The sequence below is a fragment of the Lolium perenne genome, chromosome 3, assembly GCF_019359855.2.
Source record: "Lolium perenne isolate Kyuss_39 chromosome 3, Kyuss_2.0, whole genome shotgun sequence".
NCBI lineage: Eukaryota > Viridiplantae > Streptophyta > Magnoliopsida > Poales > Poaceae > Lolium > Lolium perenne.
This window is the reverse complement of record NC_067246.2, coordinates 237,329,159-237,351,666: the sequence shown is the minus strand read 5'-3', so window position 1 is coordinate 237,351,666 and position 22,508 is coordinate 237,329,159. Positions and strand designations below refer to the sequence as shown.

At 48.9% G+C, this 22,508-nt stretch overlaps 1 protein-coding gene across 1 annotated transcript; it reads left to right on the top strand.

Annotated features, from left to right (window-relative positions):
* Nucleotides 1–18,472: 18,472 nt before the first annotated feature.
* Nucleotides 18,473–19,685, top strand: LOC127343924 (probable E3 ubiquitin-protein ligase ATL45). Its single transcript, XM_051370144.2, has one exon. The coding sequence runs from the start codon at nucleotides 18,765–18,767 to the stop codon at nucleotides 19,485–19,487; it is 723 nt and encodes a 240-aa protein (XP_051226104.1). The 5' UTR covers nucleotides 18,473–18,764; the 3' UTR covers nucleotides 19,488–19,685.
* Nucleotides 19,686–22,508: the final 2,823 nt, after the last annotated feature.

Below are 22,508 nucleotides of genomic sequence, written 5' to 3'. Positions count from 1 at the left end.
AGCCGTTCTTCCTAGATCAGGCCGCCATGGTGGTGGGCGGCGACGGCCAGATCTGGAGTTCCAGGGGTGTTCCTTGAAGCTTCTTCAGGCGAAGAGCATCAGCAACAGCGAGGTTGCGCCGCTGCTATGTCTGGCCAATGGGGCTTCTTCGCACCTTGGAGCTTGATGCTTCAATGGATCTTCTTCGTCGAGGCCAGAGAGCCACAACGGAGGGTCTACTTCGACCTCAGCGCGGCACCGCAAGCCGACCTCGCCCCAAGTGGTTTCGTCCCCGGTGACGTTCTCGGCGGCCGCGGCATCGAGGTTCAGACAACGCGTCGGTGGAGAAGGACCCGGTCACTTTTTCGGTTTTCCTCTAGGGTCCTTTTTAGAATTTGCGAGGGCCACGCTGTAACTTCTTTCACTTTTAGGGTTCTTTGTGTAAGTTGTACCCACCGCTATAAATGAAGTTTCTGGGTCCGTTTGGACCCAACCCCTGTTAAAAAAAATCTCAACCTGCAGGTTGCTGTTGCGTAGCACTAACATGCGTTCGTTTTCTTCAGACTGAATGAGAGCAGCTTTCATTACCGTTAGTGTTTGAAATTTTTTTTATGGCAGGAGGCTGGAATCGACTACGATAGAGAAGCCTTTAATGACGTTTGAGGCCGTACGTTCTCCACTCTTACATAAAGCAACCTAGCAAAAAAACGGAGTGCTCCATGGCTCTCTCCCGACGAAGAAACCGAGCTGCTGGCCACATCTAGGATTCCTGGGACCAACCACTTGACTTCCTAGGGGCGTCGAGCTCCGACGATGGATTGAAGAACATGCCTCCGCGATGGAGGTTGAAGAAGGACCACCATTTCGGCCGAGGATCACGGCGACGACACCAGCCGCCATGTGTTGCGCATGAGGGACAACTCTAAAGCACCGATAACCGAACCGCCACCAGACGAGAAGAGCTCCCATGTCTCCTCTATCACCTCGATGGCGAGAGAGACGAGGCCGCACCTCAAGATCTAGGCGACTGGATCCACGACTGCGCTTATGAAGAAGGCCCCGCCAGATCTACCACCACCGCCATACCTCCACCTTGCAGGCTTGGCAGAGAGCTTCACCGGAGGCCGCTCGGTGCTGCGTGAAAGCACCAGAGTGTCGAGCCTCCGTGACATCACGCCAGACTCCATACAGTTAAAACAGGGACAAGGCCTAACCCTAGATCTACACGTAGAACTGCATTTACAGAGGGAGGAGGAAGAAGACCTACTATCTACAGCAGGAGAGGCCCGACCACTCCACTCATCCTCACTCTAGCCGGCGGCACCGACGGGTGAAGAGGAGAGGAGGGTCGGGAGCACACGAGAAACTCTCAAGGGAGTGGTGGGAGAGAGAAGGGAGGAGAAAGAAAGTCCGACAAAGTTAACGGCGATTCCTTCTAACTGAGTTGAGATCGCTCAAATTCCAAGGCCATAAAGTAAAGCTGCTCTATTCGGATCCGAACTGAAACTCTGGATGGTGCCTTATTTAAAATCGATATCTAAAAACCTGTGATAAGGTGAATTGGTTCTTTCTACAATAAGCGTTAGGTATAAAAGGCTTTGATCCTAAATGGTGCGAGTGGAATTAGAGTGTGGAAATTAGGGTTAATGATGACATAGTCAATATTTTCAAACTAAAATGTCCTACTCCCTCCGTCCCACCAAAAGTGTCTAACACTCCCTCCATCCTACCAAAAGTGTCTAGATACATCTAAATTTTGACGGAGTGTTAGACACTTTTGGTGGGATGGAGGGAGTACTTAGAAAGGCATTGTAGTGGCAGATTCCTGAATATGGAATAAAGTCTTTCCATCTAGCTCCCATTTCAGTGATGCGTCTAGCATCGCCGGCATGTGGAGATTTGTCTCCGGTGGATCTTGCTGTATTTGGTCTGTGTTCCTTCTGATCTACGCTTCTCTTCACCGATGATGGTTGTTGTTCTCGTGCGTTGGTCATTTCGAGCCTTAGCACGACACTTTCCATTTAGTCTATTATAACAAGCTCTACTACGATAAGTTTTGCCTGGCTACAATGAAAGATGGGCGAGGACAGTGGCGGGGCATCGGCTTGTTCTTGTGATTATAGTCATTGCTAGGTGGTCAAAGACCTTTTTGTAATATAACTTTTGGGTTTTCTTGTACTGTGGTTGAGTATTATGAATAGCTCGAAGGACTTTTCACATAAATGATCTTCGGCAGGGGGACCCTCTACTCCTATTCTTTTTAGCATCGTCGGCGCAGATATGTTAGCAATCTTAATAGCTCGGCTAAAGAGGTTGACCAAGTGAGTGGCCTTATACCTCATTTAGTAGATGGAGGGGCTGGAGCATGATTTAGATAAGGCTCTGAATATGAAATTAGTATTATATTTCTTTGAACAATTGTCGGGTATGAAAATAAACTTTCATAAGAGCGAAATCTTTTATTTTGAGAAAGTAAAAGAGGAGGAGAAGACACGAGGAGGTGACGGAGGGGAAGACACGAGGAGGTGACGATGGCGGCAATCGCTCGACCGAAACGTGTAGCGACTGTCGTGGAGGGGAGTGTCGTCAAGGAGCACCGCACCGGCGATGGCCTCCATATGCCCACACAAAGGGTAACCGCCACCTTGTTTCCGTAAGCATATCCTCACCTTGAATCATCCGCCAGCGTTTTTTTCTTGCAAAAAATATTCAACTTTAGGAGGATTTCCATAGAGTAGAAATGATGTATGCATGCTTATTAGTTCGGTTGATGATTATGGAAAAATAAAGTTAAGTTTAGGGATTTGAGGAACTCGAGAATTTTTGGAGCATAAAATGTTCAGGGAAAAGGCTATGTGCAAATTTTCAGGGCAGCTGCTCGTCTCCAAGTGGGACCCCCATACATGTGTCATCCACATAGCGCAATTTCGACGACAAACTTGGTTTAGAATGAAAACGAATCCATTTTACAAGTACATACGCATAGTTCTGTAAATTGAGAGTATCATGACTAAATCGAGCCACACATACAAGTGTATAAGGACGGTTAGTGTATTTAACTCTTTTAAAATACTTTTTGGGTGTGACATAGGGATGCTCCCATTTAGATACCTTGGTATTCCAATTCACTTTCGCAAGTTATGAAAATGATGAGTGAAAACCTATAGAAGACGGATTCGAAAAGAAATTGAGTTGCTAGGTTGGTAAGATGTTGTATATGGGGATCACCTTGTCCTGATAAATTTAGTTTAAACGACTCTTCAATGTTTGTGCTCTCTTTCCTCGAAATACCAAAGGGTTCAGAAGAAACTAGACTTCTTTGATAGCGCCTCTTTTATCAAAGTGATGGACTGTTGCTGCCAAAACCCACCGGCGGGCAGCGACGGGCAACACCGTAGAGCCGGGAACAACCTAGGGCTGCGGCTGGCCGAGGTCCCTCCGAGCGACGGCCCGCAAAGCCTTCTGGTACACACGTCCGATGCTGATGCAAGGGCGTGCCACCTGACCTATACCTGGTCAGGAAGGTGATGGAGATGCCTCGCTTAGTTTCCTGCATGGCATACACGTAAACATTAAATACGAGCCTCGATCGGCTCTCAGGTTATCCTGTGAATCGGCTCAGGGAGCCGATCCACCCATGATTCGTACGAGGTGCACGAATATATGGTGGTCCTGCTTGATCAAGATAAAGCTAATGAGATCTACGACGATTTAGGGTTTTCACCGCATAATCGGATCATCCTACTCACGATTGGGCCTCGCGGCCACGCACGGTGATCGTAAGCCGATCCTAGATAGGGCCTAAAAACCAACACGAGGTTGATCCCCGGAACATCCTGCCTAGGACTAACGAACGACACCCTACGTGCCGCTGGATCCTCCAACCCTTTGTAAGGCCTAACTATTGCAGATATTAAACTAATCCTTGATGAACAAGGAGCAACCGTAACGGATCAGATCTACTAAATAATGATCAAGCGGGGCGCCGCCCCCACACCTAAGATAGGTGTGAGGGCGGCTAGACATGCAAGGGTTGCACTACGATAGCATGTTATGCGAAGAACTATGCTAACCCTAACACATCTATGATAACTACGTTGCTCGCCATCAAAAAGGCTTCAGTACGAGCAACGCATGAACAACATAAAGCTTGTGCTGCCTAGATCGCAAGATGCGATCTAGGCAGCATGTTGCTTACCGGTAGAAACCCTCGAGACGAAGGAGTTGGCGATGCGCCGAGATTGATTTGGTTGGTTGAACGTTGGTTGTTGTTTATTCCATAAACCCTAGATACATATTTATAGTCCAGGGGACTTTCTATCGTGGGAATAATCCCCACCGTGCACGATACAAACTCTAACTTTTAATCTAAGATACAATCTACTATAATTAAAGATACACGGGCAATCTAGCCCAAACTCTTCGTGTAAGGCCGCTTCAGAGATCTTCCACGTGTCATCTTCCAAGCCCATCTCTCTTACGGCCCACCTCCTGATTTGGCCAAAATCTGGTGATAACACATGCCCCCCTGGTTTTGGCAATGATAATTTCAAAACCACTCTGTTTTTCCTTCGAAGGGTCATGTCGTGGCAGAGCAGACCTGTCGCAGTATTCTTCATCATGATGCCCTGTCTTTCCAACTTCTCTGCAAAATTCGATAGCTTTGGCATCACTTCCTCGGAAACTGCAATGGCATTAAATTTCCACCAGATCTCTCATTATTTATCCGCGCCGATCGATTAGCCCTCTTCATCCCCTTCCACTGTTCTAGCTATCGGCACCCAAAAAACCCTCTTCTCCCTCAGCCATGTCTTCTTCTTCCTCCTCTTCCGTCCCTCTCCAATCCTCTTCCTCAAGCGAGTTGGTTCCAGAGCACGACCAGATGGAGGCGTACAACCGCCGGGCTCCCAAACATTGGGACAAGCGGGAGTGGGACTTCGACTTTGTGCCGGAGGGCGAGGACCTTGTCTGGTCAGATGGGGCCATGCCCCTGACCGACGGGGAGGATGACCTCCGGTACCTGGTTGACGGAGCACTGGAGGCGGAGAGTGATGACGACGACCCTCCCTTCCGGGGCAAATTCACCTCCGTTACCAAAGAAGAAGAGGACGACGAAGAAGAAGACGTCTCCTCCGACCTGAAGAAGGAACAGGAGGACGACACCTCCTCCGACGAACCACCACCAAAGCGTATCCGGGGCTGGGCTTGGTCAGACGAGGACGACGATGATGACGAGGAGGAGGCCTTTGCTGAAGGTCACAGTAGCAGCAACGAAGAACTCGCCGACAGCAGCAATGGCGACAGCTACCTCAGCGACGGCGACGACAAAGAATGCCCTTAGAGTAGGGATTTACTAGCATAGGGTTGGCAGTAGTAATCCGTTCCCCTTTTTGTTGAACAATCAGCTTCTCCTTGTAAGAAATTTTATTATCAATGAAAACTTCTTTTGACTTTGCCGATGTCCTGTATACGGATTCAGCCGATTTTCCCTCATCTGACTTTGTCGATCGTTAGCCCAATCAATGCTCAATGACTGATGGCAACGCATCGGTCTCCCACGATAATCTGCGAGATAGGTCAATTCAGTCGTCCCTCCAAATCAGCCAGTCTTACCGATGATGATAGCACTAACGATCGGCTTAGTCCTGAGCAGGTGTCTTTACAGGGGCCCTGGAACTGTCGCTGAATCAGCTTGGATGCTAAAGTTGATACCTCTGTAGTAAAAGCACCCCTTTTCAGAACAGTTGCGATGTAGAGCCAGCCGATTCCAACCAATTTTGCTCTCCAGAGCCAAGAAACTCTCAAAGCAGTTGCCCCCAAGCCTCACCCAAAGCGAGAATAGTGATGAATCAGCCAAACACGTTACCATTGGCTTCCAAGTTATTAATATAGAACCAGCCGATTCCAACGAAATCGGCTCTCCAACACAAAGATTTTTAGGGTGAGCTGCCCCCCGAGCCTCAATCAAGGCGAGAATACCGGCATGGATGCACAGATCAAACAAAAAGGCTCTAACCTTAGGTAATCTGGTAATCCGAGATAGCCACCATGAAGAATCAGCCAGACTTGCCCCCAACGATCAGTTTCCTTCCACTGGGCGCCGATGTTGTAGATGAAACACCAACAGCTTAACTGACGCAAAAGGTTGACCATCTTGGCGACAATGTGAGCCCTCTGTAGTAGAGTCGATGGCTGCGCATCGGCTTCGCTTCTTGTGCAATTATAAAGTCGGTGCCCTTGCATCGGCTGTATGTTATGAAATTTTTTTTTTTACTGGCCGATTTTTCCTAATCGGCTCCCAGTGTTTCACTGCACACATGTTTACACATGTTTATCTGCACATGTTCATCTGACTATATGCCCCCCGAGCCGAATCGCGGATGATCGCAGATTTCGGCTTTTGTGGTTAGCCAGGGCACTGCACTTGTACGTCGGCTCCGCGAGGGTTCGTGCTGACTTTCATCCGCCGACGTGGCCGCTGCCCAGTAGCTCGATGCTGAACACAAGCAGAACATGTGGTGAAGATAATTTTGGCCGATTGCTGGAATCGGCCTCCATATCGATTGAAGCGCTGACTGAAGGTTCTGTAATGCTCCTTCATAATTTTTTTTGGGGCCGATCACAAGGATCAGCCTCGCCACGTTTGCTCATCGCTTCGCTTCAGCTACTCGGTCAGGCTGGTGGATAAAACCAGCCCAACCTCTGACTTGATGCGCTTGCTGTCGTCCATCTTGAGTGCATCGTAGAATCGTGGAGCACTAAGCTCCGTCGGAAGGACGAGCACCATGTTTGTACCAGCCGATGTTTCATCATCGGCTTTCCTTTGCTTGGGGCGCCACTCCATTTTCCGTGGACGACCCTCTTCGTCCAGGGTTCGCTGAACTTTCGCAGCCAGATCAGGTCGTGCCTTCCTTAACGTATGCAAGTATAACCTTTCGGCTTCCTCCAGGCTGCGCAATCGCTGAACCCTGCGCTTTTGTGAACGGCTGAGTCCATCAGGGCACCACCTTGGACGGTGGTACCTGTCTTCTTCTTCTTGTCCCTCGTCTTCTGAATCCTCGAGATCTGCCCACCGAGGGGACTCAGCGCGTTTGCTTTGTGGCGGGAGAGGCCCTAAGCGCCTGAACACAGACACGTTGGCTGCCTCCTTCTTCTTCTGGTTGCATTCTGGGCAATTGCCGATTGTGGGCAATCGGCTCATTCCTGAATCCCAGCAGTGTCTGAAGAAGGGGCAGTCCCAGTGCCTGTCGTTGTCATCTTGCTCCCTTGATTCTCCTTTGGCACGGCGCTCGTGTTCCTCCTCATCGTGATCGTGCCGACGATGTCTTCTGGCTTCTCTAGCTAGACGATCTCTTTCATCATCATCGCTGGATCGTCGGCGTCGGTCATACTGACTCACATACTTGTTGAGGAGGTGATCAGAGAGGGGTCGCTGATATCTCATGTTCTTCACTTCTCCCTCTGTGACGTAGCGCTTGCCATCATGACGGAGCCGATCGCGTGGAGCGGCCTCCTCTGTTTCCTTGCTACGAGAGCAGCTGCCCTCGTCTCCATCTTTGCCAGAGTGGTGCCCAGGTCCTACCATGTTGATGCTAAACGAGGATCCTGGCTGGCAACCTTCAGGGTAAGTGCATTCTACCATGTTAATGGCGGGGAAGGGTTGGGTGTCGACCTTCATGGCGTACTGGTTGAAAATCAGACGCCCTTTTTCTATCGCCGCTTGGATGTGCTGACGCCATACCCTGCAGTCGTTGGTGGCATGGGAGAGCGAGTTATGCCATTTGCAGTATGGCTTTCCGTTCAGCTCTTGCACCGTGGGGAATTTGAGACCTTCGGGAATCGTCAACTGCTTCTCCTTGAGCAGGAGGTCGAAGATTTGCTCAGTTTTGGTCACGTCAAAATCAAACCCCCGGGGCGGGCCTGGTGGCTTTACCCATTTGCAGGACACGGGGTTCCTCCCCGAGTCCATTCAGCCACCGCTACCTCTTGATCTCCCGCAGAAACTTCGTCTTCCTCTCGCATCAACCAGGACTACCGCACGCTTGAATTTGTCCTGCATGTGTCCGGTGGCGCTGTTCATATGCCGACGCTTCGAACCATGTGCGCCGGTGAGGGATAGTCTCGCTGGGAGGCCATGTCCTTGAGCGGTGTTGCGAGGCCCACTACCGCCAACTCGATCGTTTCCTTTTCGCTTATACGAACCGAATAACATCGGTTCCTAAGATTCCCGAAGCGCTGGATGTATTCGTCACGCTTCTCCACGCTTCGACGTAATTGTGCTAGATCGGCAATGCCGCACTCGGAAGCCTCTCGAATGGTACCGCATATGGAATCGCTCTTCCAACTGCTTCCAAGTCCGGATCGAGTCTGGTGGCAACGAGGTGTACCACCCGAAAGCCGATCCCGTGAGGGACTGTGAGAAGAGCCTCACGCATAGTTGATCCGACACTGAGGCCGGTCCTAGTTGTGCCAAATATCGGCCTACGTGCTCGATGGAGCTGGAACCATCTGATCCACTGAATTTGGAGAAATCAGGGAGCCGATATTTAGGTGGTAGCGGGATCATCTCGTAGTCGTCGGGGTACGGCTTGGAATAGCCGATTGCCCTCCTTTTCGGCACCATGCCGAACTGATCTCTCGCATGGTACTGATCTGATCCGTCGTGGCCGGCTGCAGGAGTTGAACTCGAAGATTCGCCGGGTGGCGTACTTAGCCAGCCATGTTTGCTTTTCCAGCTCCGAGCCAACTGCAGAGTTGAGCTCGGAGGTTCGTCGGGGTGGCGTACTTAGTTAGCCACGTCTCGCTTCTCAAGATCTGCTGCCGACGTCCCTCCCGTTTTCCCGAAGTCCCTGATGTTGTGGCCTGGTTTGTGAGCGCCCAGTTACCGCAATCTGGCACATACGTGCACGTGTACCCGTGAGGGATCTCCTTAGGCGCCTCCGGCAAGAACTGGTAGTCACTAGGGTCACCACCGATCTTGTAGACGACGAATGCCGGTGAAGCCGGCACTTCTGGTGCTGCCAACGCAAATGGCAGCGGTGGACGGGACTGGAGTGGCAACTCAGTTTTGGTCACGTCAAAATCAAACCCCCGGGGCGGGCCTGGTGGCTTTACCCATTTGCAGGACACGGGGGTTCCTCCCCGAGTCCATTCAGCCACTGCTACCTCTTGATCTCCCGCAGAAACTTCGTCTTCCTCTGCATCGACCAGACTATCGCACGCTTGAATTTGTCCCTGCACAGTCCGGTGGCGCTGTTCATATGCCGACAGCTTCGAACCATGTGCGCCATGAGGGATAGTCTGCTTGGGAGGCCATGTCCTTGAGCGGTGTTGCGAGGCCCGCTACCGCCAACTCGATCGCTCCTTTTCAGCTTATACGAACCGAATAACATCGGTTCCTAAGATTCCCGAAGCGCTGGATGTATTCTGTCACGCTTTCTCCACGCTTCGACGTAATTGTGCTAGATCGGCAATGCCGACTCGGAAGCCTCTCGAATGGTACCGCATATGGAATCGCTTCTTCCAATCGCTTCCAAGTCCGGATCGAGTCTGGTGGCAACGAGGTGTACCACCCGAAAGCCGATCCCGTGAGGGACTGTGAGAAGAGCCTCACGCGTAGTTGATCCGACACTGAGGCCGGTCCTAGTTGTGCCAAATATCGGCCTACGTGCTCGATGGAGCTGGAACCATCTGATCCACTGAATTTGGAGAAATCAGGGAGCCGATATTTAGGTGGTAGCGGGATCATCTCGTAGTCGTCGGGGTACGGCTTGGAATAGCCGATTGCCCTCCTTTTCGGCACCATGCCGAACTGATCTCTCAAGATGGTACCGATCTGATCCGTCAGGCCGGCTGCAGGAGTTGAACTCGAAGATTCGCCGGGGTGGCGTACTTAGCCAGCCATGTTTGCTTTTCCAGCTCCGAGCCAACCGCAGGAGTTGAGCTCGGAGGTTCGTCGGGGTGGCGTACTTAGTTAGCCACGTCTGCTTCTCAAGATCTGTCGCTGACGTCCCTCCTGTTTTCCCAGAAGTCCCTGATGTTGTGGCCTGGTTTGTGAGCGCCCAGTTACCGCAATCTGGCACATACGTGCACGTGTACCCGTGAGGGATCTCCTTAGGCGCCTCCGGCAAGAACTGGTAGTCACTAGGGTCACCACCGATCTTGTAGACGATGAATGCCGGTGAAGCCGGCACTTCTGGTGCTGCCAACGCAAATGGCAGCGGTGGACGGGACTGGAGTGGCAACTCTCCTTGATGCGTCCCGAGAGCTGGTCCTGACGGCGTGTACTGGTGCCTCATGATCTCCTGGATCACGCGAAGAGCGACATGCTCCAACGTGTTGACCAGGTTCTCAGAGTGGCGGTGCAGCGAGTGAGCCACCAAGTAGTTGATCTCCTGCCGCAGGGACCTGGTGCGTTCTTCTGACGGGGCAGAGAGGTCTATCCCATCGAGTGCACCATTAGGGGAGAACCCCTTCCACCTGATGCCATGTGAACGGGTTCTGTGGAAAGAGCCGATGAGGTCGGCCTCGAGGATGACCTTGATCTCGTCATACTTCTTCTTGAGCTCATCGGTCAGATCCTCGTACGTGACTGGCGTGCCGTCCGCCATCTCAGATGTAGATGGCGATGTGGTTGATGTAGAAGCTTGTCCCACCGGGCGTGCCAGAATGTGTTGCTGCCAAAACCCACCGGCGGGCAGCGACGGGCAACACCGTAGAGCCAGGAACAACCTAGGGCTGCGGCTGGCCGAGGTCCCTCCGAGCGACGGCCCGCAAAGCCTTCTGGTACACACGTCCGATGCTGATGCAAGGGCGTGCCACCTGACCTATACCTGGTCAGGAAGGTGATGGAGATGCCTCGCTTAGTTTCCTGCATGGCATACACGTAAACATTAAATACGAGCCTCGATCGGCTCTCAGGTTATCCTGTGAATCGGCTCAGGGAGCCGATCCACCCATGATTCGTACGAGGTGCACGAATATATGGTGGTCCTGCTTGATCAAGATAAAGCTAATGAGATCTACGACGATTTAGGGTTTTCACCGCATAATCGGATCATCCTACTCACGATTGGGCCTCGCGGCCACGCACGGTGATCGTAAGCCGGTCCTAGATAGGGCCTAAAAACCAACACGAGGTTGATCCCCGGAACATCCTGCCTAGGACTAACGAACGACACCCTACGTGCCGCTGGATCCTCCAACCCTTTGTAAGGCCTAACTATTGCAGATATTAAACTAATCCTTGATGAACAAGGAGCAACCGTAACGGATCAGATCTACTAAATAATGATCAAGCGGGGCGCCGCCCCCACACCTAAGATAGGTGTGAGGGCGGCTAGACATGCAAGGGTTGCACTACGATAGCATGTTATGCGAAGAACTATGCTAACCCTAACACATCTATGATAACTACGTTGCTCGCCATCAAAAAGGCTTCGCATTTGAGCAACGCATGAACAACATAAAGCTTGTGCTGCCTAGATCGCAAGATGCGATCTAGGCAGCATGTTGCTTACCGGTAGAAACCCTCGAGACGAAGGAGTTGGCGATGCGCCGAGATTGATTTGGTTGGTTGAACGTTGGTTGTTGTTTATTCCATAAACCCTAGATACATATTTATAGTCCAGGGGACTTTCTATCGTGGGAATAATCCCCACCGTGCACGATACAAACTCTAACTTTTAATCTAAGATACAATCTACTATAATTAAAGATACACGGGCAATCTAGCCCAAACTCTTCGTGTAAGGCCGCTTCAGAGATCTTCCACGTGTCATCTTCCAAGCCCATCTCTCTTACGGCCCACCTCCTGATTTGGCCAAAATCTGGTGATAACATGGACATATAAATAAACATAGGTTGACGAATTGGAATATAGTATGTAGACCAAAAGATCAAGATACGTTAGGAGTGGAAGTTTTAGAGTTATAAAAATGGCTATGAAAATTCCATAATGAGGATGGTATGTGGCAGAAATTATTGCATAAAACACCTAGACTCTAAAACTTTCTCAGGTTTCAGCTAAACCAGCTGACTTTCCTTTTTAGAAGGGGTTAATGAATGTCAAAGAGAACTTATTTATGAGGGGATCTTTTATGGTGGAAAATGGGCAGAATAATAGGTTCTGGAAGGATACTTGGTTAGGGGATAAGCAACTGGCTGTGAAATACCCATCTCTTTATAATATCGTTTACCATAAGAATGCTGAGTAGCAAACATTATGGACCATGTTCTACTGATCATATATTTTATGAGAACTTTGAGTGGTAACAAATTGTATAGATGAACCCATTTACTTCATCGGTCTAATTATGGTTCAACTAACCGATAATGATGATGTTTTCAAATGGAATCTTTATTGGGTATTTTTACCATCAAATCCAAGTATGTGGACTTGCTTAATGGCCATGCAGTTTACCTTAAAATTTACATTTCATAGTTGAAGGTGCCACTCAAAATTAAGATCTTTATGTGATTCTTGCATAGGAAAGTGATCCTTACCAAGGAAAACCTAGTTAAAAGGAGTTGGTATGGTTGTATTAAGTGTTGTTTCTGTGATAAGATAAAACAATTCAACATCTTTTTATAGCCAGCCCATTTACAAAAATTATTTGGAGAATTATCTATATGGCTATTAATATAACCCTACTCTCTAATATTATTAATATGTTTGGAAATTGGTTAAGTGGGGTAAAAGAAGGATAAACACCACATTAGAGTTCGTGTGCGCTTTACTTTGGGTATATGGAATGTTCGAAATGACTTCATATTTAATAAAAGAGTTTCTTTTATTTTTCTAGGGATCTATATTTTTCGAAATGGGGGAAATATCACCCCAGCTTCTGCATCCAAGGGAAGCACACTGTTTTATTAGATTATTCACAACACCTCACAAGAACCATTACAAAGATCGAACCAAGAAGCCACCAAAACTAACGATAGCTCGCTAATCCTACATCACCGATGAAGGGGGGTCAATGAACAGAGCCAACACCCTGACATCACACCAACGCACATCATCAAAAAACGAAGGCCTCAACAAGTCGCCCACTGGTGAGCAGGTGGCACAACCGGTCCGGCAGATCCTAGACGCGTACCATCATACACGCTCCAGATGTCCTCGCCGCCACCATCTTCCGCATACCCATCTTCACGAGAGATCAATGCAATGACCTTGTGAGGCCTGCCACCAACGCCACCACGATGCCAGACGACACCACCATCCCACGCATGTCCATCACGCTGCGTCCGTCTCCGAGGCTCCGCTGCACCATGCCGCCGAGACCCGCAACATCGGCGCAGTAGATGGAACACCGCTCCGCCAGATGACTTCCTCTAGGTATCACTTGTTCCAGAACGATGCCCTCAAGAGGGAAAACGACACCAGAGGTGCCGCCATCATCTGATCTGTATCCAGATCTGGGGTTCCCCCCGGAACAAAGAGGTTGAGGTCGGATCTGTAGCAACGATGCCTTCAAAAAGGTTATGACGCCCAAGGACGCCACCATCATCGGCTCCGCCCGAATCGGAGCCCGATTCTCACCGGCCAGACCCCACTCCAACGCTGCAGATCCGCCTGAAGAAGAGTCAATGCCGTTCGCTGCACCACCGATGCGGTGTCGTGGTACCCGACAGCACCACGCCCAAGCCCTCCTTGCCGGTCAGCCGCCGCCAACGCCGACCACCAAAGCGGTTCGAAGGGGACAAAGGACGAAAAGGGCCCCCGCCGACGCCGGCCAGACTTTGCCCGGGCGCGCCCCTTGGCGGCGGCGGAGGAGGGAGGAGGCAGGTGGAGGGGGTGGGAGGCGCGGCGGCTAGGGTTTCCTCCCCTGCCGCCCGCATGGGGGCGAGATGGATTTCCCTATCTCGAGCAAGCGGAGAAGCACCAGACTATAGATATTGGGTGCAAACGAGTGAGAATGGTAGCACATGATTTCTACGGCCAATGTGATTGGCGTGCTGACAGCCGTCTAACGTAAGCTGATGCATATGCGCTTCATGTTACCAGTCTTTTTGAGATGGATTGTTTTTGTTGAGACTTTATGTGATCCGTGAGATGTAATAAGCTCTAATACTTTGTTGAACTACTGAATAAGACAATGAAAATTCCATATACACTAAAATCAAAGATGCATAGGCTGGGCACACTAGTCACTACACTACTACAGTGGTAGTTCATCAATCGGCATGAACAAACAAGAGACTCGGGGCGCGGTCATTATCGATGAAGCTGTACACGCAAAGGGAAGATCGCTCCAGAACTGGCGCCAACCGATTGTCAAACTGGTGCCAGCCATACGAACTGGATCTTGCACTGGCATTACTCTCGTGAGTGTCTTCTTCGACGTCGGACGGATACACGGAGCTAGTGACCACCAACTAACCTGAACCCGGAACGCACGCACCCACGGAGCCGAAGTTGCCGGGCGTCACTCCCCATCGCCGAGCGAACAAGGGAGAGTTCCTCCTCCACATCTCCGTCCATCCGGCCATTGGCCCAGTGCCATACCGACCACTTAAGCTGTGCGGCCACCGGCGATCTGTACCCCACCGCAGGGATGATTAACCACGCCGTTAATTAATCGCCCTATACTATCAAACCGTGGGCTCGCACGTAAGCATCGGTCGTGAAGCCGCGGCGATACCTGGCAGCGCGACGGTCGTGACCCCGCTCGCCCGGGACGCTAAGAAATCTATACAAACCGGAACCGAATCATGGCGACGATATCGGTCGCCATGTGTTGCGCACGAGGGACAGCTCTAAAGCACCGAGAAACGAACCGCCGCCGGACAAGAAGAGCTCCCATATCTCCTCTGTCACCTCGACGGCGAGAGAGTCGAGGCCGTACCTCAAGATTTGGGCAGCTGGATCCACGGCCGCGCTTATTTAAGGAGACCCCGCTGAATCTGCCACCACCGCCATATCTCCACCTTGCAGGCTTGGTAGAGAGTTTCACCAGAGGCCTCTCGGTACTGCTCCAAAGCACCAGAGCGTTGAACCTCCATGGCATCATGCTAGACTCCATATAGGTAAAACATGGACAAACCCTAACCCTAGACCTACACCTAGAACTGCATCTACAATGGGAGGATGAAGAAGACCTACTATCTACAGCAGGAGAGGCCCGACCACTCCACTCATCCTCACTCCTGCCGGCGGCACTGACAGATGAAGAGTAGAGGAGGGTCAGGGGCGCACGAGAGACTATCAAGGGAGCGGTGGGAGAGTGAAGGGAGGGGAAAGAAAGTCCGAAAAAGTTAACGGCGAGTCCTGCTAAACTTTACCCAAGAGTTGAGGTCGCTCAAATTGCAAGGCCAGTAAAGATGCTCTATTCGGATCCGAACTAGAACTCTGGATGGTGCCTTATTTAATATCGATTTCGAAAACCTATGACAAGGTGAATTGGTTCTTTCTACAACAAGCGTTAGGTACAAAAGTCGTTGATCCTAAATGGTGCGAGTGGATTTAGAGTGTGGAAGTTAGGATTAATGATGACACAGTCAATATTTTCAAACTAAAAAGGTCTTTTCTTCTGTCTCTTCAGGGTTTGTGTCCTACTTAGAAAGGCATTGCAGTGGCAAATTCCTGGATATGGAATAAAGTCTCCCCGTCTAGCCCCCATTTTGGTGATGCATCTAGCATCATCGAACGGCATGTGGAAAATTTTCTCCAGCTGATCTTGCTGGATTTGGTGTGTGTTTCTTCTGATCTACGCTTCTCTTCACCGAAGATGGTTGTTGTTCTCGTGTGTTGGTCTTTTCGAGCCTTAGCACGACACTTTTCCTTTAGTATACTGCAACAAACTCTGCTACAACAAATTTTGCCCGGACCCAATGAAGGATGGGCGAGGACAGTGGCGTGCCATCGGCTTGTTCTTGTGCTTATAGTCGTCGCTAGGTAGTACAAAGAGCTTTTTGTAGTATAACTTTTGGGTTTTCTTGTACTGTTGTTGAGGATTATGAATAGCTCGGTGAACTTTTCGCAGAAAAGGTCTTCAACAGGAGACCCTCTACTCCTATTTTCTTTTTAGCATCGTACCAGATATGTTAGCTATCTTGATAGCTCGGGCTAAATAGGTTGACCAAGTGAGTGGTCTTATACCTCATTTAGTAGATGGAGGGGGTGCAGCATGATTTAGATAATGCCCTGAAATGAAATTAGTATTATGTCTTCTTGAACAATTGTCGGGTATGAAAATAAACTTTTCGTAAGAGCGAAATCTTTTATTTTAGGAAAGAAAAAGAGGTAAAGAACGATTAATTTCTTTCTAGGTGTGACATAGGGACGCTCCATTTAGATATCTTGGTATTCCAATTCACTTTTGCAAGTTACGAAAATGGTGAGTGAAAATCTAAAGAAGACCGCTTCAAGAAGAAATTGAGTTGCTATGTTGGTAAGATGTTGTCATACGGAGATCGCATTGTCCTGATAAATTCAATTTAAATGATTCTTCAATGTTTATGCTCTCGAATACTAAATGGGGTTCAGAAGAGACTACACTTCTTTTGATAGCGCCTCTTTTAGCAAAGTGATGGACAAAAAAATAAACATAGATTGACGAAACAGAATATAATATGTAGACCAAAAAATCAAGATGGGTTAGGAGTGGAAGTTTTAGAGTTAAAAACATGTCTATAAAAACTCGTTAATGAGGATGGTATGTGGCAAGAATTGTTGCCTAAATACCAACACTCTAGTACTCTCAGGTTTCGGCTAAACCAACTGACTCATCCTTTTAGAAGGGGTTAATGAATGTCAAAGAAAACTTATTTGTGAGGGGGTGTTTTATGGTGAGAAATGGGCAGAATGCTAGGTTTGGGAGGATACTTGGTTAGGGGATAATCCACTGGCTGAGGAATACCCGTCTCTTTATAATATCGTTTACCATAAGAGTGCTACAGTAGCAAACATTATGGATCATGTTCCTATGATCATATATTTTATTAGAACTTAGAGTTGTAACAAATTGGATATATGAACCAATTAACTTCATTGTTCTAATTATGGTTCAACTAACCAATAATGATGATGTTTTCAAATGGAAGTTATCTTCATCGGGTATTTTACCATCAGATCCATGTATTTGGACTTGCCTAATGGCCACACAGTTTATCTTACAAGTTACATTTGGGAGTTGAAGGTGCCACCCAAAATTAAGATCTTTATGTGGTTCTTGCATAGGACAATGGTCCTTACCAAGGATAACCTAGTTAAAACGAGTTGGCATGGTTGTGTTAAGTGTTGTTTCTATCATCAAGACGAAACAATCCAACATCTTTTTATAACCTGCCCGTTTATGAAAAATGATTTTGAGAATTGTATATATGGCTATTAATATACCCCTGCTCTCTAATATTACTAATATGTTTGGAAATTAGTTAGATGGGGTAAAAGAAGGATAAATGCCACATTAGAGTTTCTGCGCACTTTACTTTGGGTATATGAAATGTTCGAAATGATTTCATATTTTTTAAAAAAGTTTTTCAACATTTTTCCATATGTGGTGGAGAAGCGGCGGGCTATAGATATTAGGTGCAACCGACTGAGAATGGTAGAACAAAATTTCTACATCCAATGCGATTGACATGATGATCGCCATGTGTTGATTTATATGCGCTTCATGTTACTAGCCTTTTTTTGAGATGGATCATTTTTGTTGAGACTTTATGTGATCTCATGAGATGTAATAAGCTGTAATACTTTGTTGAAGTACTGAATAAAACAATAAAAAATTAATATACATCAAAATTAATTGATGCAGAGGCTAGGCTGCGTGAATTTGGGGGAAAAAACGTGAGAACCCAAACAAACCTACCAGTTAACCAGGTAAAGCAACTGCATGCACACTAGTCACTACAGTGGCAGTTTATCAGTCGGCATGAACAAACAAGAGGCTCGGGGGTTGTCATTATCGATGAAGCTGTACACGCAAAGGGAAGATGGTTTCAGAACTATTGTCAAACTGGTGCCAGCCATAAGAAGTGGATTTCCACTGGCAAGACTCTCGTGAGTGTCTTCTTCGACGCCGGACGGATATATACACGGAGTGACCACCAACCAACCTGAACCTGCACGCACTCACCGTCACCGAGCCGACCACGCAGTTGCCGGGCGTCACTCCCCAGTACCGAGGGTTCCTCCTCCACATCTCCGTCCATCCGGCCATTGGCCCAGTGCCAGCCCGACCACTTACGCTGTGCGGCCACCGGCGATCCGTACCCCACCGCCGGGCTGACTAACCACGCCGTTAATTAATTGACGTGTATTGTTAAACCGTGGGCTCGCACGTACGCCACCGCCGCGAAGCCGCGGCGACACCTGCCGGCGCGACGGTCGCGACCCCGCTAGCCCGGGAAGCTAAGAAATCTAAAGAAATCGAGACCGAATCATGGCGATCTGGGCCGTCGCCGTCGAGGGGGACGAATGGCCACGTCGGAGTTTCAAATACCTGCACCGCTTTGCGCGAACGTGCCCCGCCTTTGCCCCACACTGACCTGACGGACATCCGAATCGGGCCCGCCCCACTCCCCACTAGCTCGAGCTCGCTAAAGTTAAACTAGGTACACCGCTAAGGCACGCACGCTAAGCTTCCCGTCGGCCCCTGGATTTGAAACCTATAAAACCCAACCACCCCGCGCCACCATTCCCCAGCTCGATCGCAAAGCAGCACAACCACCACTCTAGAGTCTACACCATAGCTCGCACGCCCACGACGCGCCATCCCACCAACCAGCCAGCCAACAAGAACGAGCGTGCATCCACCGATCGAGAGGACGCGGCCATGTCGACGTCGGCGACCATGTCCATGTCGGGGAAGGCGAGCGACCCGGGCTCCGCGTGGTTCGGCACGGGCAGCAGGAGCCCGGCGCCGGCGCACAACGTGCGGCTCATCGCCACCGCCGTCGCCGTCTTCGCCTCCGTGCTCGGCCTCGCCCTGCTCCTGCACCTCTACATCTGCCACGTCCGACGCCGCAACAGCAGGCGCCGCACCGCGGCTGCGGCCGCCGCCCTGGCGGCCGAGCCCAAGGCGCCAAAGACCGGGCTGGAACCGGCAGCCATCGCGGCGCTGCCCACCATCGCGTACCAGGAGGCCGGGGGCGAGCCGGGCGAGTGCGCCATCTGCCTCGGCGCGGCCCAGCAGGGCGAGGCGGTGCGCGTGCTGCCGTCCTGCGCACACGTCTTCCACGTCGACTGCGTCGACACGTGGCTCTTGTCCAGCTCCTCCTGCCCCGTCTGCCGCGCCGTGGTGGAGCCGCCGCCGCCGCCTCCGTCATCTTCGTCTGCAACCGCGGCAGGGTCGGTGCATGAGAAGCAGATAGTGGTGAAGGAGGACGTTGGCACCTCAGGGCAGCCATGTGGGCTGGGCGCGTCGCTGATGAAGATGCTGAGCAGGGAGAGGCCGTTGGCGCCTAGGAGGCCGCTGCAGGGTGACCATTTGGAAATGCGTCTGGAGGACTTGGAGAGTCAGCTGCCACAGCAGCAACACTCTGTGGATACTAATTAGTCTCTACGTTTTTTTTTTTTTGTTTCTTGTTGATTTCTACGTCTTGCACAGTTGCACTTGAATGATTTCAGGAGTGGGAATTACACTCCTGAAGTTAAGTTTGCAGCCGTGCATGGAGCTCATCCGCATCCCTCGTATTTGTGCAAAGAAGGGATATATAGTGGATATAATATATCGAGCTCTGTTTGACTTTCTGTAGCCATATCAGTGCTTTTCTCCCGTTGCGGATATTGTTATGAACGGGCCGGCACGTTTGAACATTGAACGAAGAAAAAATCCCCAACTTTGTGGCCGACATTTCAGCCATTTTCTGGTTACCTTTTTTTTCGAAAGGACGTTTTACCTAAAGACTTGTCCCTCATACATGGTGATGGTGGGAAGGGTAGGTTTTTTTTTTTTTGAAAGAAGGAAGGGTAGGTTTTTGCAAGTTGTGTTTAGCTTCACACACCCACTCTCTTTTCAGTAATGCTACACCTACGGAATCAATATACGGAATTAGTTTACGGGCACAGGATGGGGCGTCGTGTGATTGGAAGGCACTCAGCAGTTAGCGCGAATTTTACTCAACCAAACCCACCATCAATTGCCACGTCTGTCCGTAGGCTGAGTCCTGAGTCCGTAACAAATTTGTCCGTAAGCCTAGCATTATTGCTCTCTTTTTTTCATTTCTCTTTGCTTGTTGTGTGACTCTTCTTCCTAATGAATACACTGGATAATCTCTTGTTGCATTTGAAAAAAAATGAAGTAATCGTCAAACTAACTTACTACTAGTACAATTTTCAAAGCATAATGGGGCGACTCAAATGTCATTTGTACTTAATCACCATTTATGTTTCACCATCGACATTCTATAGCTCAAACTTTCTACTCACTCGTCTAGATACATCCAAATTTATACAAATTTAAGGCATTCTTTATATAATGGAGAGAGTAATAAGGATTCTATTTGTTGGTTCGACCGAGAAACTACTAAAATCTTTATTTTCGAAGAAAAAGAAAAGGTGCAGTTTGCAGTACCACCATCGCCCTCGAATCTACCCTGTTAACATTGTTATGTACTATGGGTCCATTCCATAAAAAGATGTTCTAGATTTTTCTAGATGCATTTCAATGTGTTTGTCCACTCATTTTACTTTGTATGTAGTTCACATTAAAATATCTAAAACTCACCTTATAATTCGTAACGGAGGGAATATACACGTCCCTATTAGATTGGTCTTTTAGGAGGTATGTATCCTAACAAACACCAGAAGGCAAATACACTAAAATTGCATGACTACGATTGCACTCATATAGCTCCTACCTACTGATTTAACACCCCCACAAGAAAAGGAAATGAAAGCAATTCGGCCATCAAGGGACACCAGAAAAGATGTCCGGTCATTTTAGGTAGATAAAGACAGAGGATGATGCATTCCCGCCAAGTTAACTAGGTACACCAAGAATGTAAGCACTAAGCACTACATGTGGATGATACGCATCTCATATCTGCAGACTGCCATCAAGGGTAAAACCATTTTATAACTCTGCATCGTATATACTACTCCTAATAGCACCTCAGTGCGATCTCAAGTATGCTTCTGGAAGCAAGTGCGCACAGTTACACACATGCATCGGGCTACATAAATATAATCACATTGAGTCAACCACTTGCAATAGTTATATTCCAAGCAGCATCTTCCGGGTTCAACGTGACAAATCGGAGGAGAAAAGTATACTTGTTCGTTCGCAGTATAGCACTAGATAGATACGTTGCCATCATGCATAAAGACTTCCATTCCACCAACGCCTAGGTTCTTGGCTTCTTTACGTCTGCTGGAAGTAAAGCAGGCAGTGGCAAGTGGTGTTCCGACTCAAAAGTTGAGGAAAGGCTTCTTCTCCGACGCGAAAGTTGGCAGCGGTGACTCGGAAAGTCGCCGCTTACGTTCGCCGTACCGGGCATGGGAAGATCCGGCTGGCTGGACGGCCTGAAAACTATATGCCGGAATTTGTTAGCTAAGAAGTGGACTGATGATGGCCTGATGGGGTCCCTCCATCCTATCACGAACCTATTCGGCGCGAGTTCCATATGGCACTTCCTGGCTTTGAATAAGACGCTATTCAGATCTTTTATTTTTCTTACAGCAAGCTAGTCGATAAGATCTGTTTGTTCGAGCAAGATTAACATGTGAAGGAAGGTTCACCCTACACTGATTAACATGTGAAGGAAGGTTCACCCTACACTGATATTCAGTGACCACTGAACGGTCATATATAGTAGGGACTAAACAAAATTTAGGCATCTCAGGGTAGCTAGCTAGCAGAGAATCTTATCCAGCGTCTACTACAACGGATGATGCGATTAATATGGACCGATCGATGGCACTAGTTTTTAGCAGGAATAGATTCGCCAATCCAGGATGAAAAGCAAGTTAGATAGATAAGGTTCACCAGATTCAATTGATTAGTGCAGCTGTGAACGCTATGATGACATGGTGGGTAGAAAACGATATCACCTCAGGACTAGGTTTACTCACACTTTTGCACCGTCAAAAAGGTCTTTGCTTTATTATCCACAGGTGATCGAGTTGTGGATAAACTTCCCCTCCTCCCTGCCTTCAAGGTAAACAGTTCCATCTGTCAAAAAAAAAAGGTAAACAGCTCCATGAACGGAAATTGAGGGATGGAGCAAGGGAATAAACGGCATCACAAACTGAAAAGCATGGTAGTACCCAAAAGAAATGTGTGATGGGAAAATTCAAAAAGCCTTTGATGTTGAACATGCACTGTGCTACGGTTTCCACCTACTCTGTATCTAGAAACTACTAGTAGAATTCACGACAAAGCGAGATGGAGATCGCGCGCTTAGAACAGTCATAAATTCACTTCCCGGGATGTCTTTTAGATCAAGAGAGATTGCAACAAAATGGCTCACCAGCTGAATCTATTAACGGAATGTTGTCCAACCAACAACCTCAAAGCTGGAATCCTCACACCTCAGCACAAGCAGGAGCTTTTGGATCTGGAGATGAGTCATGCATG

Bases quoted from the DNA above. Each gene is read 5' to 3' on its own strand.
- LOC127343924 (XM_051370144.2), top strand. From the start codon at position 18,765: ATGTCGACGTCGGCGACCATGTCCATGTCGGGGAAGGCGAGCGACCCG.